Source organism: Rhincodon typus, chromosome 39 (assembly GCF_021869965.1).
Source record: "Rhincodon typus isolate 14 chromosome 39, sRhiTyp1.1, whole genome shotgun sequence".
NCBI lineage: Eukaryota > Metazoa > Chordata > Chondrichthyes > Orectolobiformes > Rhincodontidae > Rhincodon > Rhincodon typus.
In genome coordinates, this window is record NC_063370.1 from 2270839 (window position 1) to 2287939 (window position 17101).

General features: G+C 46.1%; 2 protein-coding genes across 6 annotated transcripts in view; one reads left to right on the plus strand and one right to left on the minus strand.

The window, feature by feature from the left end:
- The window catches only part of bicra (BRD4 interacting chromatin remodeling complex associated protein), a 122434-nt gene that overhangs the window by 57335 nt on the left and 47998 nt on the right, over nt 1–17101 (plus strand). The window lies entirely within an intron of this gene.
- LOC109924603 (E3 SUMO-protein ligase ZBED1-like) lies at nt 10542–16922 on the minus strand. The gene is made up of 3 exons (XM_048618138.1): nt 16578–16922; nt 15693–15828; nt 10542–14233 (listed from the first exon to the last, which is right to left on the minus strand). The coding sequence occupies exons 1-3, from the start codon at nt 16905–16907 to the stop codon at nt 12234–12236; spliced, it is 2466 nt and encodes an 821-aa protein (XP_048474095.1). The 5' UTR covers nt 16908–16922; the 3' UTR covers nt 10542–12233.

Consider the following 17101-nt stretch of genomic DNA (forward strand, 5'->3'; position numbering starts at 1 on the left):
GGGGGGGTAGTATTGGAGGGAAAGGCCTGATTTCCAGCCCCCAACCCCCTAAAAAAGCACCGGGTCGGTGTGAGGAGGTTATTACCCACCCGCCCCTCTCCCCGGGTCCCGAGCCCCGTCCCTCGGGCCGGCCCCTCCCCCGGAACCCCGTCCCCGGTTTAAAATCTCTCACCATTTCTTTATTTTTATTTTTCCGCCGCTTTTTGTTTTCGGCCTCACGAGAAAGAGAACAAAGATGGACGCCGGAAGCCGCGACCTTTAACCCGGAAACGCTGTGACGCCAGCTCCACCCTCTTTAAAGTTTCTGGGAAAGTTTCCACAAACTTTTTAGACCAGTGTTTCCCACCGGACAAAACCTGTAGCCTCTCAGGGAATGTAATCTTATTTCGGGGGGGGGAATAGATTTTACAAACTACAATCCAGGGGGAAAGAAAATAAACTGGAATTTAAAAAATAGATGTTAAAGGCAATTGGAACAAATAAAAACAGAAATTGCTGGAGATTCTCAGCAGGTCTAGCAGCATCTGTGGAGAGAAAGCAGAGTTAAGGTTTCGAGTCCAGTCTGACTTTTCTTCAGAGGAAAAGTGTTTGTTTATTTCAAATCTCCAGTGTCTGCAGTTCTTTGTCTTATTTAAGGGAATTGGGGTTTGTTCAGTTTAAATCTGTTGTTAAATAAAGGAAATGGAGATGTGGGGTATTCACAGTCTGGTTGTTCTTGTGAAAGTGTTGTGAAAAATAATGGACTTATCCCATTGGGACAAAGGGGAAAAGGCTACTTGGATATTAAAATGGTTAAGTGGCAGAAAGGACTGTAATGGTGAAAATAGTTTCTCAAACCAGCAGACGCGGCAATATTCAGATGATGGTATTTGGACCACTGCTGTTGTTGATAAACTGGACTTAGATCTAAACAGCATACCTTCAAAGTTTGCAAACCACACAAAACTCAGAAGCTTAGTGACTGGTGCTGTGGTTGGGAGGATTTATGGCAGAATGAGTATCATCTCTACCTCTGAACCAGAAGCTCCGGGTTGCCTCACCAGAATTACTTGGTTGTGGAATTTCTGGTCCACAAGATACAACAACTCAAAGTTACCCATGGCCCTCTGGAAACTTCCTCTCCTCCCTTTCCCTCTGACTCCATCCCCTTCCACAACCCCACCTCCTGTCAGGTATTCACCATCCCTGCCAACCTTCCACTCTCCAATGCTGAACGTTCTGTACTCATCAAAGGACTAAGCTTTATTTCACTGCATCCCCACCTTAACGAATTTTGGGCACGACAGGACGTCAAACTCTTTTTCCGCCGTCTTTGCCTCTGTGCCCATTTCTTTGGACAAGAGTCCTCACTCCGTCCCACTGACCCTTTCACCCAGTTCCAACACTCTCCCTCCACCTGGACCCCTCCCTCTGGCCTTTTACCTGCACTCAATCTGTTCATTGAGGACTGTTGACGTGATATTGGTCGCCTTAATTTCTCTGCTCTTCTCACCAAATCCAACCTATCTCCCTCTGAACTGACTGCACTCAGTGTGCTTAGATCTAACCTGACTTTGTTATTAAGCCTGCAGATAAGGGTCGTGCTGTTGTAGTCTGACATACTGACCTCTACACTGCAGAGGCTGAGCGCCAGCTCTCAGATACCTCCTCCTATCCTCCCCTGGACCACGACCCCACCATGGCACATCAGGCCATTGTATCTGCTACAGTCATGGATCTCATTTCATCTGGTGACCACCGCCCCCTCCCCTTGCTTCCAAGCCAATAGTACCCCAGCCCTGTACAGCTTGCTTTTACCTCCTTCCAAAAATCCACAAACAGGACTATCTGGACAGACCCACTGTTTTAGCCTACTCCTGCCACACAGAACTCATCTTTTCCTACCTTGACTCAGTCTTCTCTCCCTGGTCCAATCCCTGCCCACGTACATCCAAGATTCCTCTGACACTTTACACCAGTTTCAAAACTTCCAGTTTGCCAGTTCCAGCCGCCTCCTCTTTACCATGGACGTGCAATCCCTTTACACATCCATTCCCCACCAGGAGGGTCTTAGGGCTCTCCGCTTCTTCCTGGAGCAAAGACCTGAACCATCCCCACCCACCACCCTCCTCTGAGGATGAGCTCGGCAACCTCAACAACTTCTCTTTCAACTCCTCTCGTTTTCTTCCGGTCAGAGGGGTGGCCATGGGTACCCGCATGGGCCCTAGTTATGCCTGCCTCTTCATGGGGTACGTGGAACATTCCTTGTTCCAGTCCTATACCGGCCCCCACCCACAACTCTCTCTCCAATATATTGATGATATCATCGGTGCTGCTTCCCTCTCTCGCCCAGAATTGGAAAAGTTCACCGATTTTGCTTCCAATTTCCACCCTGCCCTCACTTTCACCTGGTCTATCTCTGACTCCTCCCTTCCCTTCCTCGACATTTCTGTTTCTATTTCTGGGGATAGACTGACCACTAATATCCACTATAAACCCACTGACTCCCATAGCAACCTGGACTATACATCCTCACACCCTGCTTCCTATAAAAGCTCCATCCCATTCTCTCAGTTCCTCTGTCTCCAGCACATATGTTCAGATGAGACCAACTTCTACAAGGGAGCCTCTGAAATGTCCACCTTCTTCCTCAACTGAAGACTCCCCAGCTCCGTTGTCGACAGGGCCGTCAACCAGGTCTGACCCATTTCCCACACTTCCGCCCTCACCCCTTCTCTTCCCTCCCACAACAGCAATAGGGTTCCCTTAGTCCTTACCTAACATCCCACTAGCATCCAGATCCAGATCATAGATGCCATTTCTGTCTTCTCCAGCAAGATGCCACCACCAGACACATATTCCCCTCCCCTACCTTGTCTGCCTTCTGCAGGGACCGTTCCCTCCAGGACATCCTGGTCCACTCTTCCTTCACCCCCAACACCCACCCACAGTCTCACGGCACCTTCCCCTGTAACCAGCGAAGGTGCAGTACCTGCCCATTTATCTCTTCCCTCCCCAGTATCCAAGGGCCCAAACATGCCTTCCAGGTGAAGCAACACTTCACCTGCACTTCCCAGAATCTAGTTACTGCATTCGCTGCTCACAATGTGGTCTCCTCTACATTGGGGAAATGAAGCATAGACTGGGCGACCGCTTTGCAGAACATCTACATTCTGCTTGCAAAAAAGACCCTGAGCTACTTGTTACCTGCCACTTTAACGCACCACTCTGCTCCCTGGCCAACATCTCTATCGCTGGCTTTCTGCAGTGTTCCAGCGAAGCTCAATACCTCACGTTAACTCTGAAATTTTCTTCACAGATGCTGCCAGACCTGCTGAGCTTTTCCAGCAACTTCTGTTTTTGTATCTGATTTACAGCATCTGCAGTTTTTTCGATTTATATTTGCAAATCCTTCCCATCTGGCTGACAGCAGGTAGTAAGAGAATGAGAGTCTCCTGCTCAGCCAACCTACAGAAGGCAATGTCAAACTATTGCAGTATTTTGGACCAATCCAATGGAAGCTCATGGCCCAATCCTCAAAAACAAGGATGGCGAAAAAGACAAAGACATTTGTGATGGGTAGTGATGGACTTCAGGACTGGCTGGTGAAATGGCCAAGCATATGCTAGATGAAACATAATGCAGAAAATGTTTTATTTTGGATAGAAGAATGAAGTCAAAAGATTATTTAATTTGGACAAAAGAATGAAGTAATTGAAGTAACAGTCCAGTTATTGAAGGGGTACACTATCAGAAACTCCACATTCTTCATAAAACCAAATTTCTGAAAGGGATAAGGACAATTTGGAAAGGCTGTTTCAAAACAAAATTTGGGATAAACATTTATAAATCACTGGTTAGGCTCAGCCAAAGCATTTGTATCTGAATTCTAGGCATCCCACTTTAGGGACACTATAAATGTCTTTGAAAAAATTAAGAACTCCGAGAATGCCACGAGATGTTATGTTTGTCCCTATCTACCCCATCTATGTCCCTTGGATTTTGCATACCTCAATCAGATTCTACCTCGGCTTTCTTTGTCTCTAAGGAAACCCATCTCAGCCTATTTAGTCTTCCTTCATAGCTGCGTTGCTCCACCCGACGGAACATCCTGGTGAATCTCCTCTGCACCAATTCAAATACAATCACATCCTTTCTATAGTGGTAGAGGAAGAATGACCAGTGGGTCTTAACAAGATGCATTTTTCTTAACATGATGCTGTCTATTACATGATCTCAATAGGTACAAGTTTATAATTTTAGTCGTTTTGACCAGGAGGCCCAAGTTCAAGTCCCTCCTGCTCCAGAGGTGTGTATCTCTGAACAGGCTGTTTACAAAATATCCAGTGTTATTAATTTTGTGTAACTAGGCAACCAGGAGCCTGTGATGGTATGTCTGACCCCACTGGGATCTTGAACTGGACTCCTGGATTCTCCATGGAAGACTGCATGACATCATCAGAATGGATACAGCCTAAGGCAGTCTCCAACATTAACTGTATCAGAACTATTACCTTATAATAACACCACCCTCCAAGCTTCTCTCCCCATTGTTAATATGCAGGTATATCACTACTTTTACATGAATCACTATCTGCCCAACCTCCACACCCCACCCCAGAGTCACAGACTTCTCAAAGTCAGATTGCCTGGAGGTTTCACCATTCTTCCCCAACGGCATTATCTTTGGGGTTGGAAGATTGGCAGGTTCTTGCCTTGAGGACTGTTTATTCTGACCTTCAGTATATACTTTCTCTGCCGGATGATTTTGTTGTCTCTCAGATATCCTTTGCAGAGGATGTGATTCCTGCTAAACCCACTGGTTAGTCATTAGCACAACTGGACGAGCCAATCTCTGTTAACATCCCAGTTAATGGTGATACTGGACAAACCAGATCCCACGATGAAACTTGGCTTTATAGATGATCTTTTTATGGTTCAGTTAGTCAGCACAGTGTTGGCTCTTGAGACATTTTCAGACACGGGTGCTGATTTGCTTTAACAACAGAACAGAAGTTTATTACATTAAATGTATAAGTGAGCTCCTTACTTAAACCTGTTGAGTTTTGCTTGTATGTTTTCATTTGCCCTCCATGATGTCCCTCCTGGTGAATCTGGCATTTTCACATGCTGCTGCTTTAACAACATAAATTGAGCCATAAATTACATAGAAGTATGCCACTACCGTACGGATTTCATTGGCATGCAGTCCTCCACGCATTTGCTAAAGAAGTCAATCCAGGTGTTCCCCAGCGGAAACCTTGGATGAACCGGGAAATCCACTGCCTACTGAAGACCAGGTGTGGATGACCCACACCTATAGAGAAAATCCAGTTACGATCTCCGTCAGGCCATAAGAGATGCCAAGAGGCAGTACTGGACCAAGTTAGAGGCCCAAACCAATCTCACAGGCTCTTGCTGCCTGTGGCAAGGCCTACACAACATAAAGGGATACAAAATGAAACAGAGCAAGATAAGGGACAAAGACACATCCCTTCCTGATGCACTCAATGCTTTCTATGCTCCGGTTGAGCAGAATGCCAGCGGCACGGGGTCACCTGCCCCGACAGCCCCGGATACACCTGTTCCCACTGTCACCACTGCAGACGTTAGATCGGTTTTCCTGGGAGTCAACCCAAGGAAAGCGATGTCCCTGGTCGAGCGCTCAGATCCCGTGGGGACCAGCTGGCAGAGGTATTCACCGACATCTTCAACCTCTCCCTCCTACAAGCCGAAGTCCCCACCTGCTTCAAGAAGACCACAATCGTCCTAGTACCTAAGAAAGTACGTACAATGTGCCTCAATGACTACCATCCAGTGGCTCTGACCTCCATGATCATGAAGTGCTTCAAAAGGCTGGTCATGGCCCACATCAACTCTAGTTTCCCAGCCTGCCTCAATCCCCAGCAATTTGCCTACTGATAGTAACAGGTCCACAGTGGACGCCTTTTCCCTAGCCCTGCACTCATCCCTGGAACATCTGGACAACAAAGACACCTATGTCAGACTCGTGCTCATTGAAGGCAGAGCTACAGTCTACACCATTATCCCCTCCACACTGACCTCAAAACTCTGAGACCTAGGTCTCGACTCCACCCTCTGCAACTGGATCCTCAGCTTCCTGACCCGTAGACTTCAATCAGTGTAGACAGACAACTGCACCTCTTCTACGATAACACTCAACACTGGAGCCCCCCAAGGATGCATTCTCAGCCCCCTACTGTACTCCCTGTACACCCACAACTGTGTAGTCAAATTCCAAATGAACGCCATCTGCAAGTTTGCTGATGACACAATCCTGGTAGGATGGATATCAAGCACCAATGAGTCAGAATACAGAAAGGAGATAGAGGGCTTGGTGACATGGTGCAATGATAACAACCTCTCTCTCAATGTCAGCAAAACTAAAGAACCGATCATTTACTTCAGAAAGAAAAGAGAAGAACACGACTCCATCTACATTCACGGAGCGGAGTTTGAGAAGGTCGAGAAAGTCAAGTTCCTAGGAGTGACAATAACCAACAACCTGTCCTGGACTTCCACACAGATGCAACAGTCAAGAAGGTACAACAACACCTCTTCTGCCTCAGGTGGCTCAGGAAATTTGGCATGTCCACAAGGACCCTCACCAACTTCTACAGATGCACCATTGAAAGCATACTGTCCAGGTACATAATGGCCTGGTATGACAACTGCTCTGCACAGGACCGTAAGAAGCTACAGAAGGTTGTCTGCACACCCCAGATCACCATGGAAGCCAACTTCCCATCCAAGGACTCCATTTAATGTCTTGTTGCTGTGTAAAAGCTGCCAACATCATTAAAGACACAACCCAACCTGGTAATGCTCTCCTACAACCTCTTCTGTCAGGCAGAAGATACAGAAGCCTGAAATATGCACCAACAGGTTCAAGAACAGCTTTTTCCCTGCTGTTATTAGACTGTAGAATGGACCTCTCTAGCTTCAAATGATGTTGATCTTGTTAATGTTGATCTTGCCTAGTGCACATCCTGTGCAACGTAGCCCGTATGCCTTACTCTGTCCAAGTTTTTTTTCACCCTATGATCTGTATGTCCTTGTTGCTACGATCTGCCTGTACTGCTCACAAAGTTTTTCATTGTACTTAGGTACATGTGACAATAAATCAAAAAGAATAAGTTTTTAAAAACATTATCTAAATATATACAAAATATCTCAAAACAGACAGAAAAACAAAGTCCAAATGGTTTCTTGACACAATTTATTACAGTGACTCAAATCCAGAGAAACTAAACCCTGATCTTAAATAAGTCAATTATTTGACTCCTTACATTTACCTTGCTGCGGGCTGTGGACGCAATTCAATGAATCCCTTCCAGGTCTGCTGTCGTGAGCTTTTTGTAAATCCAAGATCCTAAACTGACTCAGTTCTAATAGCCTGCAAATGTCTATCCAAACTCCCCTGGTTTGGAGGATTCACAAACTAAACCATTCTGCTGAGGTGAATTGTTCCCTGAAAATAAAACAAAATGTTTCTAGGCAAGAAGTCTAAGCTGACATCTAAAAGCAAGACTGAATTAAAAAGAAACTTGTTCATACTTGATTCTTCTGAATTGCAAAAAAAAAGTAATTAGCCTTACATGTTTACTGTTCCTGTCATAAACTCAAAAGTATAAACATCTTTCCATTAACACCAGAGGGATCCATGGTCATTTGCTCTCTAACAAAACGTTACACTTAAATCACTGTTTCAAAAGGAATCTCTGACTTTTTCTAAGAAAAGGAAACCCTTCACTGAAGTATCCAGCATTCACCTGGCCCTGATTTGAAATCCAAATTCCAAAAATGGTATTATATATCAGTTATAGACCTTTCATGACACTTAGCATTATCTCTGTCACTGGTACTAATAATTCTTTTTGAAAGATAAAAGATGGAAATGTTGCTCACGAATTTGGGGCAACTCATCATTCATGGCAAAGTAAAATCTTCTGTCACAATTTGTTTACTGGAATGTATTGCTATCTGATCAACTTTGGTTAAAGATTCCTCAATGAGCTCAAGTGGGTTGTACTCCTCATTCTTGTTCTCTGTGTTTGCTTCTTTCGTCCATCCTTGCTGATTTCGGACATCTGACGGTTTTTTTTTAATATTGAAAGAATTGGAAAATACTTCTGCCAGTCCTGTAAAGCCAAAGACTTCCTTCCTGCTGAAAATATGGAACAATTCTTTCATGTCAACAGAAATAATGTCAATAGATTCATTATCTATTTAGGTTCAACAATGATTCTAGGCAACCAATGAAATCTTCTGTTGGTTGCCCCTTTATTGATTGGTCAATAATGTTTGTTGCTGAATCAATTTCTCCCTTGGAACTAACCAAACTCTTCCCACTCCTTCAAAGGTGTTGAGGTCAAGATATACATGCAGGCTCAAAAGTGAGAAGTGCTGGTTGTGAATGATGTGTACTGTGATGATACTGTGGCTTTCAGAGGTGTATTTTGTCCTGGTATTTTTATGAAGAAAGATTGAGACAGAGGTGTTGAGCAGTCTGCTCAAAGCCAATAAAGTAAACAGTTTGAGAGGCTTTGGGTTTTATTTTTAAAAAGTTGGAACAAATAGAAGCAGCCTGAATGAGTGGGGTCAAACTGCCACAGAACCAGGATTTTTAGTTTTAGCTTTCAGCAGTTGCTGGGATCTTGAAGCTGGATGTGGAAGCTGTTATTCCTCTCTCTGTTACAGCTCATAGTTGGGGTTCTCTTCCTGCTGCTAGAATTGCACATGAGACAATCTATTTTACTGAATGTACCTTTGCCAAGAGTGTGTTTATGAGATGTTACTATATTGGAACAATTAATTAGTTGTAGTTAATATATATATATTACTTTGTTAAGCATTTTGATAGTTACAAGTAAGCCAATGCTTTTATTTTGTCTATATTTTAACTGTAGTGTAAAAATAAAATGTGTTTTGCTTAAAGTCAATAATTTGACAAAACAAATTGCATCCGGAATGCAATGTCTTACACTTAGCTTTAAAATTAGAAAAAGTTAGGGTCCAGGCTATCTTCAGAATATATTTTGAAGGGGTCTCTGTCTGGTCCATAACAGTAGCTTCAATTCTCTTAAATGCTTTCTGTTGCAGTTATTTATAGTATATCTCATTCTCCAGAATTATTCCACCTTGAGCATGTTGTCTCATCTCCTTGAGATGCAACTTTGATTTATTCAGCCATTTATTCAAACACTCACTCCTGCATCAAGCTTAAAATCACTGAGATGCCCATTAATGTAAGCATGTTCTACTAAACTCAATTCAGTGGGATCACCAATTTCCCCAAGAAATGCCAGCCTTTTTACTCCTTTAATAGCCCTTTCACACACTGTCTTTCCTGCACCTCCCATCAGCTCAGAGATAAAGCTTTTAGTTTGGGGTTCTGCAATTATCTTGCTGTTCCTTTAAAGAGTTCCGCTGTCTACTTCGCTGTTCACGTGTTTGTAGCTGTGGGCTGGCTGTGTATTCTTAAAGTAGTCATGTTCTTAAAGTGGTAAACTCACTTGTCAGCTGAAAATTTTTCCTCCTGTATAAAGTGGATATTTTTCTTCACCAGTATTACCTTCAGGTAATTAAGCAATGATCATACCTCTGATCACCATGTTGTATACTTGTCAAACCAACCACTACCAGCTAATAGTTGGGGTAGAGTGCTGCCACCAATCCTCTTTTCTATACTGCGTTCAAGGGCCTGGTTGTGTAACAATGACGAGTGATTCTTCACAACAAGTGGAACTTGCGTTAACAACAAAAAGTGTTTATTGCATGATAGCAATATGTATGAGTTACATTGGTTAGTAAGACATAACAGGAGCCAGGAATGACATGTCTGACACCATCAGCATCTCGAGCTGGGCTCCCAATTCTTCATTCAAGACTGCGTGACACTTCAGATTGGGTGAAGCTTAATACAGTCTCCAACATTAACGCTTTGAGGACATTACCTTATGCAACACCAGAGGTGCAAGATTTTAGCCATTTGAAAGGGCTAGAGAACTTCTTCAGCTTTTCTTTAAGTAGAAGTTACAAAAAGATTTAATAGGAATGTTTAGTTCTAAAACAGTACATAGGAGAATATGTTTCTAGTAGAACATCAATTGAAAATAATTGGTACAATAATTTTACAGGATGACCAGATGTTCCAGTTTTGTCAGGAGAGTACAGTTTTTTTAAAAAAATTGAACATCCCAATGTTGTGACCATTTCCTCAACATGTTCCTAGCTTCCAGCATTCCCATTTTGTCTGCAGGAGCTGAACCAGTTTAAACTGAATTTAAAGCCTGTACATGCATCCTAAAAATCCATTTGCCCTTTTGAGAAGGAAATCTGTCATCCTTAAATAACACACAGTGTGGAGCTGGAGGAACACAGCAGGCCAGACAGCATCAGAGGAGCAGGAAAGTTGACGCTTTGGGTCGGGACCTTTCTGACTCTAGCATCGGCAGTTCTTACTATCTCTGAGTGTTCCTGCTCGTCTGATGCTGCCTGGCCTGCTGTGTTCCTCCAGCTCCACACTGTGTTATGTCTGACTCCAGCATCGGCAGTTCTTACTATCTCTGAATCTGTCATCTTTACCTGGTTTGGTCTATACACGACTCTAGACCCATGGTGACGTGGTTGACACTTAACTGCCCCCTGAATTGGTCCAGCAAGCCACTCAGTGCAAGGGCAATTAGGGATGGGCAGCAGATACTGGCCTTGCCAGTGAAGCCCACATCCCATGAAAGAACAAGCAAAACACACGGGACGACGCGTTACTAGTTAAATCACCACATGCTTACATGGAGCAAGGTTAACCCACAGTTTGCCTCTCAGAATCTCACTCTTGCTGCCCATTCCAGCACAGCATTAAAACAACAGAGTTCACTGAATCACAAAGGGAGGTAAGTACTGGAGATAATCTGCTGGTTGTATATTCATCATGCAAATAACAGCAAAACAACTCGTGAAACTCTGCAGAAGCCCGCAGGCCATGACTTCTTTCTGCATTTACTCTGGTAATGTTCCACTCCCATTTCCTGTAACGTAACGTATGGAGAATGCACTGACAGTTAACTACCCTCTTTCAGTTTGAGACACTGGAATGAGTGTCCATTTTACAAGCGGCTCTTATTAAATTTCAATCTTTTGTACACTTTGCACCTCCCTCTCCCAGGAACACACTCCGATTCAGTCTGGGATTGACCATTCGGTCCATTTCATTCTATCCCTTCCACTGGCCCATTACAGCTGCCAGTCTCAGCAAATCCTGGGATACCGGTTCGAGATTTTGACAGTTTGGGTGAACGCAGAGGCTCCCAACACTGTCCCTGAGCTTGCCTTTTGTAACAAAGCGAAAAGGTGCTCGCCCAGCGAGAGTCAGGCAATGGGTGTCGCAGAAAAACTGACGGGACCAGAAGTGTGTCGTGTTAGGAAATCACTGAACACAAACAGTCAAACTGAATCCTTGGTTCAGCTATAAGCTGGATTTGAGGTTTTGAATACTGTTTAGTATGGCAGGGCAGTGCTGTATGTGGGATCTTGCTATGCACCACTGGCTGGATTACACTGATATTGCACATTAGAACACTTCAAACAAAAACTCTTCTCCGGCTATAAAGCACTTGAGAGGGCCCAAGGAAGTGCTAAGAGTTACAAAAATGCAGGTTCTTTCAGTTCTTTCACCAAGGGCCACAGATGTTAAAAACCCAATTAATGGACATTAAGGGGTTTTTGGATAAGAATTTTGTTTTCAACAGGAGCCCTGGTTATTTCTCAGCACACCCTGGATGAGACTGGGGCCAGGAATTCAATTCTCCTTTTCATTAGGGTGCATAAAAAGCCTGGTTTCCAATTCCCTGCCAATATCCATCAGACCCCAGAGAGAAGATTGGTCTCAGCTGCGATGCCTTCCTTAGACAATCTACCTGGCAACATTCAATGCGGCGGTTCACAGACGTAGTCCAGGTACAATAATGAAAGTTGTCAAGGCTGGATTGTTAAATATCTCCCTATCTTAGTCTGGAGTACACTAATCATTAAAGGAATCAAATATTTTGGGAAATGTCAGGAAAGTGAAGTTGAGGATGATCAGAACAACCATGATCTCATTGAATGACTTACATCCGCGTCCACGTCTAATCGGACAAACCAATCGGCGGATGATTTGAAGGAATCCAAGGAAAAGAAGAAATGAAAACTGTCCACGATACCGGCATGCAGCTCCACAAACAGATGGCACCTCACTGCCTGTATCTTTTTAGTGACTCGATGTAATCAAAGTTTTTGTGCAGGAATAGTATCTGATCAATGTTGTCCGGCAACAGAGCTGACCTGGTTTGGTCTGGGATGCTGCTGGAACAGAAGAAAGCTCTGGTAGCAGAGACGGAAGTGGCAGGGATGGCCAGGTACTGCTTGGCCAGGTTTGCCACTGCTGGGAACCGATGCTCATTGTTTTTCCACCAATCAAAGGGGTTGGTGTTGCGTTTCCGCAGGGGCTCTGCCAGGTAGCTCTCCAGCTGCTGGTGAATCTCCGGCATCCGTTCAATGGGGTCTTCACCAAACAGGAGGTCGTACTCACACTGGCTGGGTCTGCGGCCCCCCTTGCGACTACGCTGCTTGCTGCCTTGCTCGTGGTCTGTGATGCTGTGCTCGTCTGAGGAGGAGCTGGACGACCGGGACCGAGGGCTGGCCACTGCACTGGACAGCATGTTCTTCACCTTGTTGTGGACCTTGTCTCGCATGTCTGCACTCAGGAAGCGAAGATCCTTGAACCGAGGATCTAAAAAGGAGGCCACGATGGCTGGACTCTCCATCATCTCGTCGTCATCGGGGAGGCGCCAACGCTTAGCAATCTCTGTCCTGATCTTTGCACTCACTGCCTTGACGATGCAGCCTGGGTCACCGTGGTGCTGCATGAGAGCTGTCATCACCCCATGAAGACATGGGACCAAGGAGGACACAGAAGCATTGTGTTCTTCACTAAGGAAAGATGATGCTACTTTGAGAGTCTTCAGCACAGGCAGCAGATCCTGCAAGAGTTTCCACTGGTGGTCAGACAGATTCTCAACAGTCATGTGCCCAGTTCGATCCTCTTCCAGCACCATGCTCACTGCCCATCGCAATTCCAACAGTCTCTCGCACATGTCAAAGGTACTGCTCCAGCGAGTAGCAGTGTCTATGACCAACACCAGTCTCTCTTTGTTCATCTCTGCCAGCTTGGTGCTGAGTTCCGCATTTGCCCGGGCGCTGTGCACAAAGTGGTTGACGATGCGCCTGGCGACGCTTAGCGTGTGCTGTACCTGTTCCACCTGCAGCCCCAGTTTGATGCATAGCTGCAGCATGCGGCCAGCACAGCAGAGACTCGACCAGCCGAACCGCTCCTGCAGCAGCCGGGAGCTGCTCATCAGGTTACCTGCACTGTCATGCACCACGCAGTTCACCGCCTTGCAGGAGACGCCAAACTCGCTGATGACCGAGTAGAGCAGCTCGCCGATGTAATCTGGTGCCGGGTTGTACTGGGGGGTGGTCTTGAGAACGCAGCGAGCCAAGCGCCAGCGACAGTCAATGAAGTGCCCCACAACGGTGAGGTAGGTCTGCTTGCCCTGTGAAGTCCAGGTGTCAGTGGAGAGAGTCAGAGAGGGGACGGAATGTAGGTAGTGCTCCAGTTGTAACTTAGCAACGGCGTATTTGTGTCTCAGGCTCGCAGTCAAATGCACGCTTGACGGGATTTTATAGCCTGGCTGCAGAAAGCCAAGCAGCCTCTTAAAGCCCTCGTTATTGACGAAAGAGATAGGCTGGAGGTCTCGGAAAACCATGCCCAGAATCAGGTTGCTGATCACTTCCTCTCTTTTCTCAGAGCAGGCCTTGGCATCGTGCAGGACAAGCTCAGAGATGCTCACGGGTTTGTTCTTCTTCACTTCGAGCTCCTGGCCCATGGACTCGGAGGAGGAGGAGCCCTCATCCTGTGACTGGCGAAGGTCGAGCTCACTGAGGTTGTGTTTGCGCCTCAGGTGTTCCCGCAGACTGGTCGCGCTATTGTGGTAGCACAGCTGCTTTCGGCAGAGGCTGCACTCCACACAGCGCTCATTCAACTTCTTAAAGAAGTCCCATGTTTGCGACTTCTCTTGGCAGCTCACCTGCGAGGCCCGTGCGTAGTTTAGCTCCGTCTCCTTCCTCCTTCGGGAGCCCACACTCCCATCTCTGGCCAGGTGATAAGATTGCAGCACCATGGAGAGCTCGTCTGCACACGACAGAAAAACAATCACGGCATCCTAATATCTGGTTTATAAAATGAGGACACAGGGTGGAATTTCCAGTATTGCAACAGGCCATTTGGCCCACCTGCTCCATGCTGGATCTGTTCCACTCATTTCTCCTCCCCATCCCACCCTGCAGCCTGTCCACAGCATTAAAAATAATCATAAATTTTCCAAACCCCTTCAGTTCCGAAGAAGTCATAGTGGATTCAAACTGTTAACTCTGTTTCTTGCTCTGCAGTAGCTGCCAGACCTGCTGGGTTTCTCCAGCTCTTTGTTTTTATTTTAAATCACTTGCAGAGTTAGATTTGTGCTCGGTCTTCTGTATCAAACCCCTTCACCATCTTGAAGACCTCCGCCAAGTGCCCTCAGCCTGCTACAGAAAATGGCTCCAGCACGTTGTGTTTCGAAAAGGAGACCATTTGGCCCATCCTGGCCGTGCTGTCTCATTGAATAGATCTATCCAATGAACTCCACTTTTCTGTCCTTCCTGTATTACCCTGCAAATATTCCTACTTCAGGCATTTATAACTTTCAAAAGAAATTTGGATAAGTACTAAATTTACTCCCACCAGCTCCCCAGGGAGTGTATCTAGATCACCACATTAATATTGTACAGCTGACTGCAAATGATCACAGAGAGTTGGTGAATTCGGTTCCTGTGCCATCTGCAGGATTCTCCCCTTCACTCACCTTCAGCAGCTACTACCCAGAACAGTCAGGGTCTCTACCGCATTGACTGGTCATAGAAGATTGACTGGATTGGGATTTGCAGCTGCTCCCTCCCACGGCTCACTGATGGACAACCACTGCTCTGGACAGAGAAGGGAAATCAACAAAGGTGCAAACCCTGTCTCAAACTGACATCAACAGTCAACAAACAGAGTAAGAGCAGATCACTGACCCGCCAGGGGCCAAGCCTGAGCCTCCGAGGGTACAGGCTTTCGCCCGTGGGCGCAGGGGACAGGTCTCTGGCTGTGCCTGGGGGTGAAGTTCAGGCTCCAGCCAGAGACGAGGGGGATGGGAGCAGGTCTCCAGAAGTGTCGGGGAGGGGTCAGGCCAGCAGGGTACAGTCACTGGCTTGTGGGGCACACACCCTGGTCAGTGGAGTACAGGCATTGAGCATAAAATGAACCAAACCAACAGGAGCAGGAGTGAGCCATTCAGCCCATTGAGCCTGCTCTATCATTCAATATGATCGTGGCTAATCTTGGCCTTCAAGTCCATTTTCCCACCCTGTCCAACATTCTATCACCCGAGAAACCTGTTCTTGTGCATTAGGTCCTGGAAGAATTTGTTTTGCAATTGTCTGTTTGAAATTTATTTGTCACAAATTTATTGCCAGCAAGCCTCTGATACTGAGTCCCTGAGGCAGGCTGGAGTTTGGAGGTACTGACACAGTTAGTGGGTATTGAAATGCTCCATGCTACACTGTGACTATACCTTCGGCTAATGCAGTACAAGGTTCACCGCCTCCAGCAAACGAATGGATTTCCTGGTGCTGTTCAGTCTCCAGTTGAGCTGCACACTCTCGGAGCATCTCCGATATCCTACTGCTGCTGTGTGTTGTCACGGTCGCCTTGATGGGACGAAGGTACAACATGAATAATTTCTTCAAACACTGCCCTCTGGTGAAAAGAGTGGGCATGGCGACTAAACAATCTTATCTCAGTGCTTTGTCAATACATAGAAGGGGTGGGTTTGGGAGGCAGGGTGGCTGTGGTGTGACTGGGAAGGCAATACATAAAGGGGTGGGTTTGGGAGGCAGGGTGGCTGTGGTGTGACTGGGAAGGCTCAGCGGGGCAGCTATACAAACTCAGCCAGAAATAGTTCTCAGTCCGAGGCTGGGCAGGAGGAAATACCCTCCCCCTTGCTCAGAGTTTGCGGAGGAGGAGGAGGAAGGGGAGATTTGGTGAGGTGGCGGGTGGCAAAGAGGGAACGACGGTGGAATGGAAGGACGTAGGGGATTGGAAGGGTCAAATGGAGGGAGGTGGGGAGAGAAGTGGGGAACGAAAGAACATGGGTGAATATAGGGTTGGGTGGGTGTTTGTGTGGAGAAGACAAATTGTGGGAAATTACAGAAGGGGAAAGATAAACAACAATTGTATACAAATCTAGCACCTTAGACATAATAAACCATCCCTAGAGGCTTCACAGGAGGTTATAAAGCAAAACATAACACCAGACCAGATTAAGAGACTGTTAACATCAATCATTGATTGACGAGACAGCTAAATCTAATTCAGAGAGAGACCCTGTAAATCTACCCAGATGGAGTGAACATTGTAATTCCAAGTTCTGATATTTAATCGGGGAGCAATCACTCACAGGATTATCTATCCCAATCAGCTGCATGATTTTCGGAGCCCTGTCCTTGGTGGACAGGATACCAGGGATTCGCTCAGTCCTGGGCTCTCCCTGCAGTTTATTGTGGCCAGCCTCCTCTGTAAAGTGAACACGATGATTCCTCTCCAGGTGAAGTCGGAGGATGGTGTTACTGCCGGAAACAACCAGCTCCTTCCTGCAGATGTTGCACACAACTGTTTTATCATCTCTCCTAGTTACATATTTCCAGACATCACTGGCAGGGGCCATCTCGCTGCATCTATGACTCCACATCGGCACAGGCCTGAATAAAATAAAATAAAACAAAAGCATTCATGAAATCTTTCCTTCTCGACCGACCAAGCCAACCCCCGGGATATTGAGGCTGACCGACCAGTCCAACCCCTGGGATATTGAGGCTGACCGACCAGTCCAACCCCTGGGATATTGAGGTGACTGGCCAATCCAACCCCTGGGATATTGAGGCTGACTGGCCAATCCAACCCCTGAGATATTGAGGCTGACCG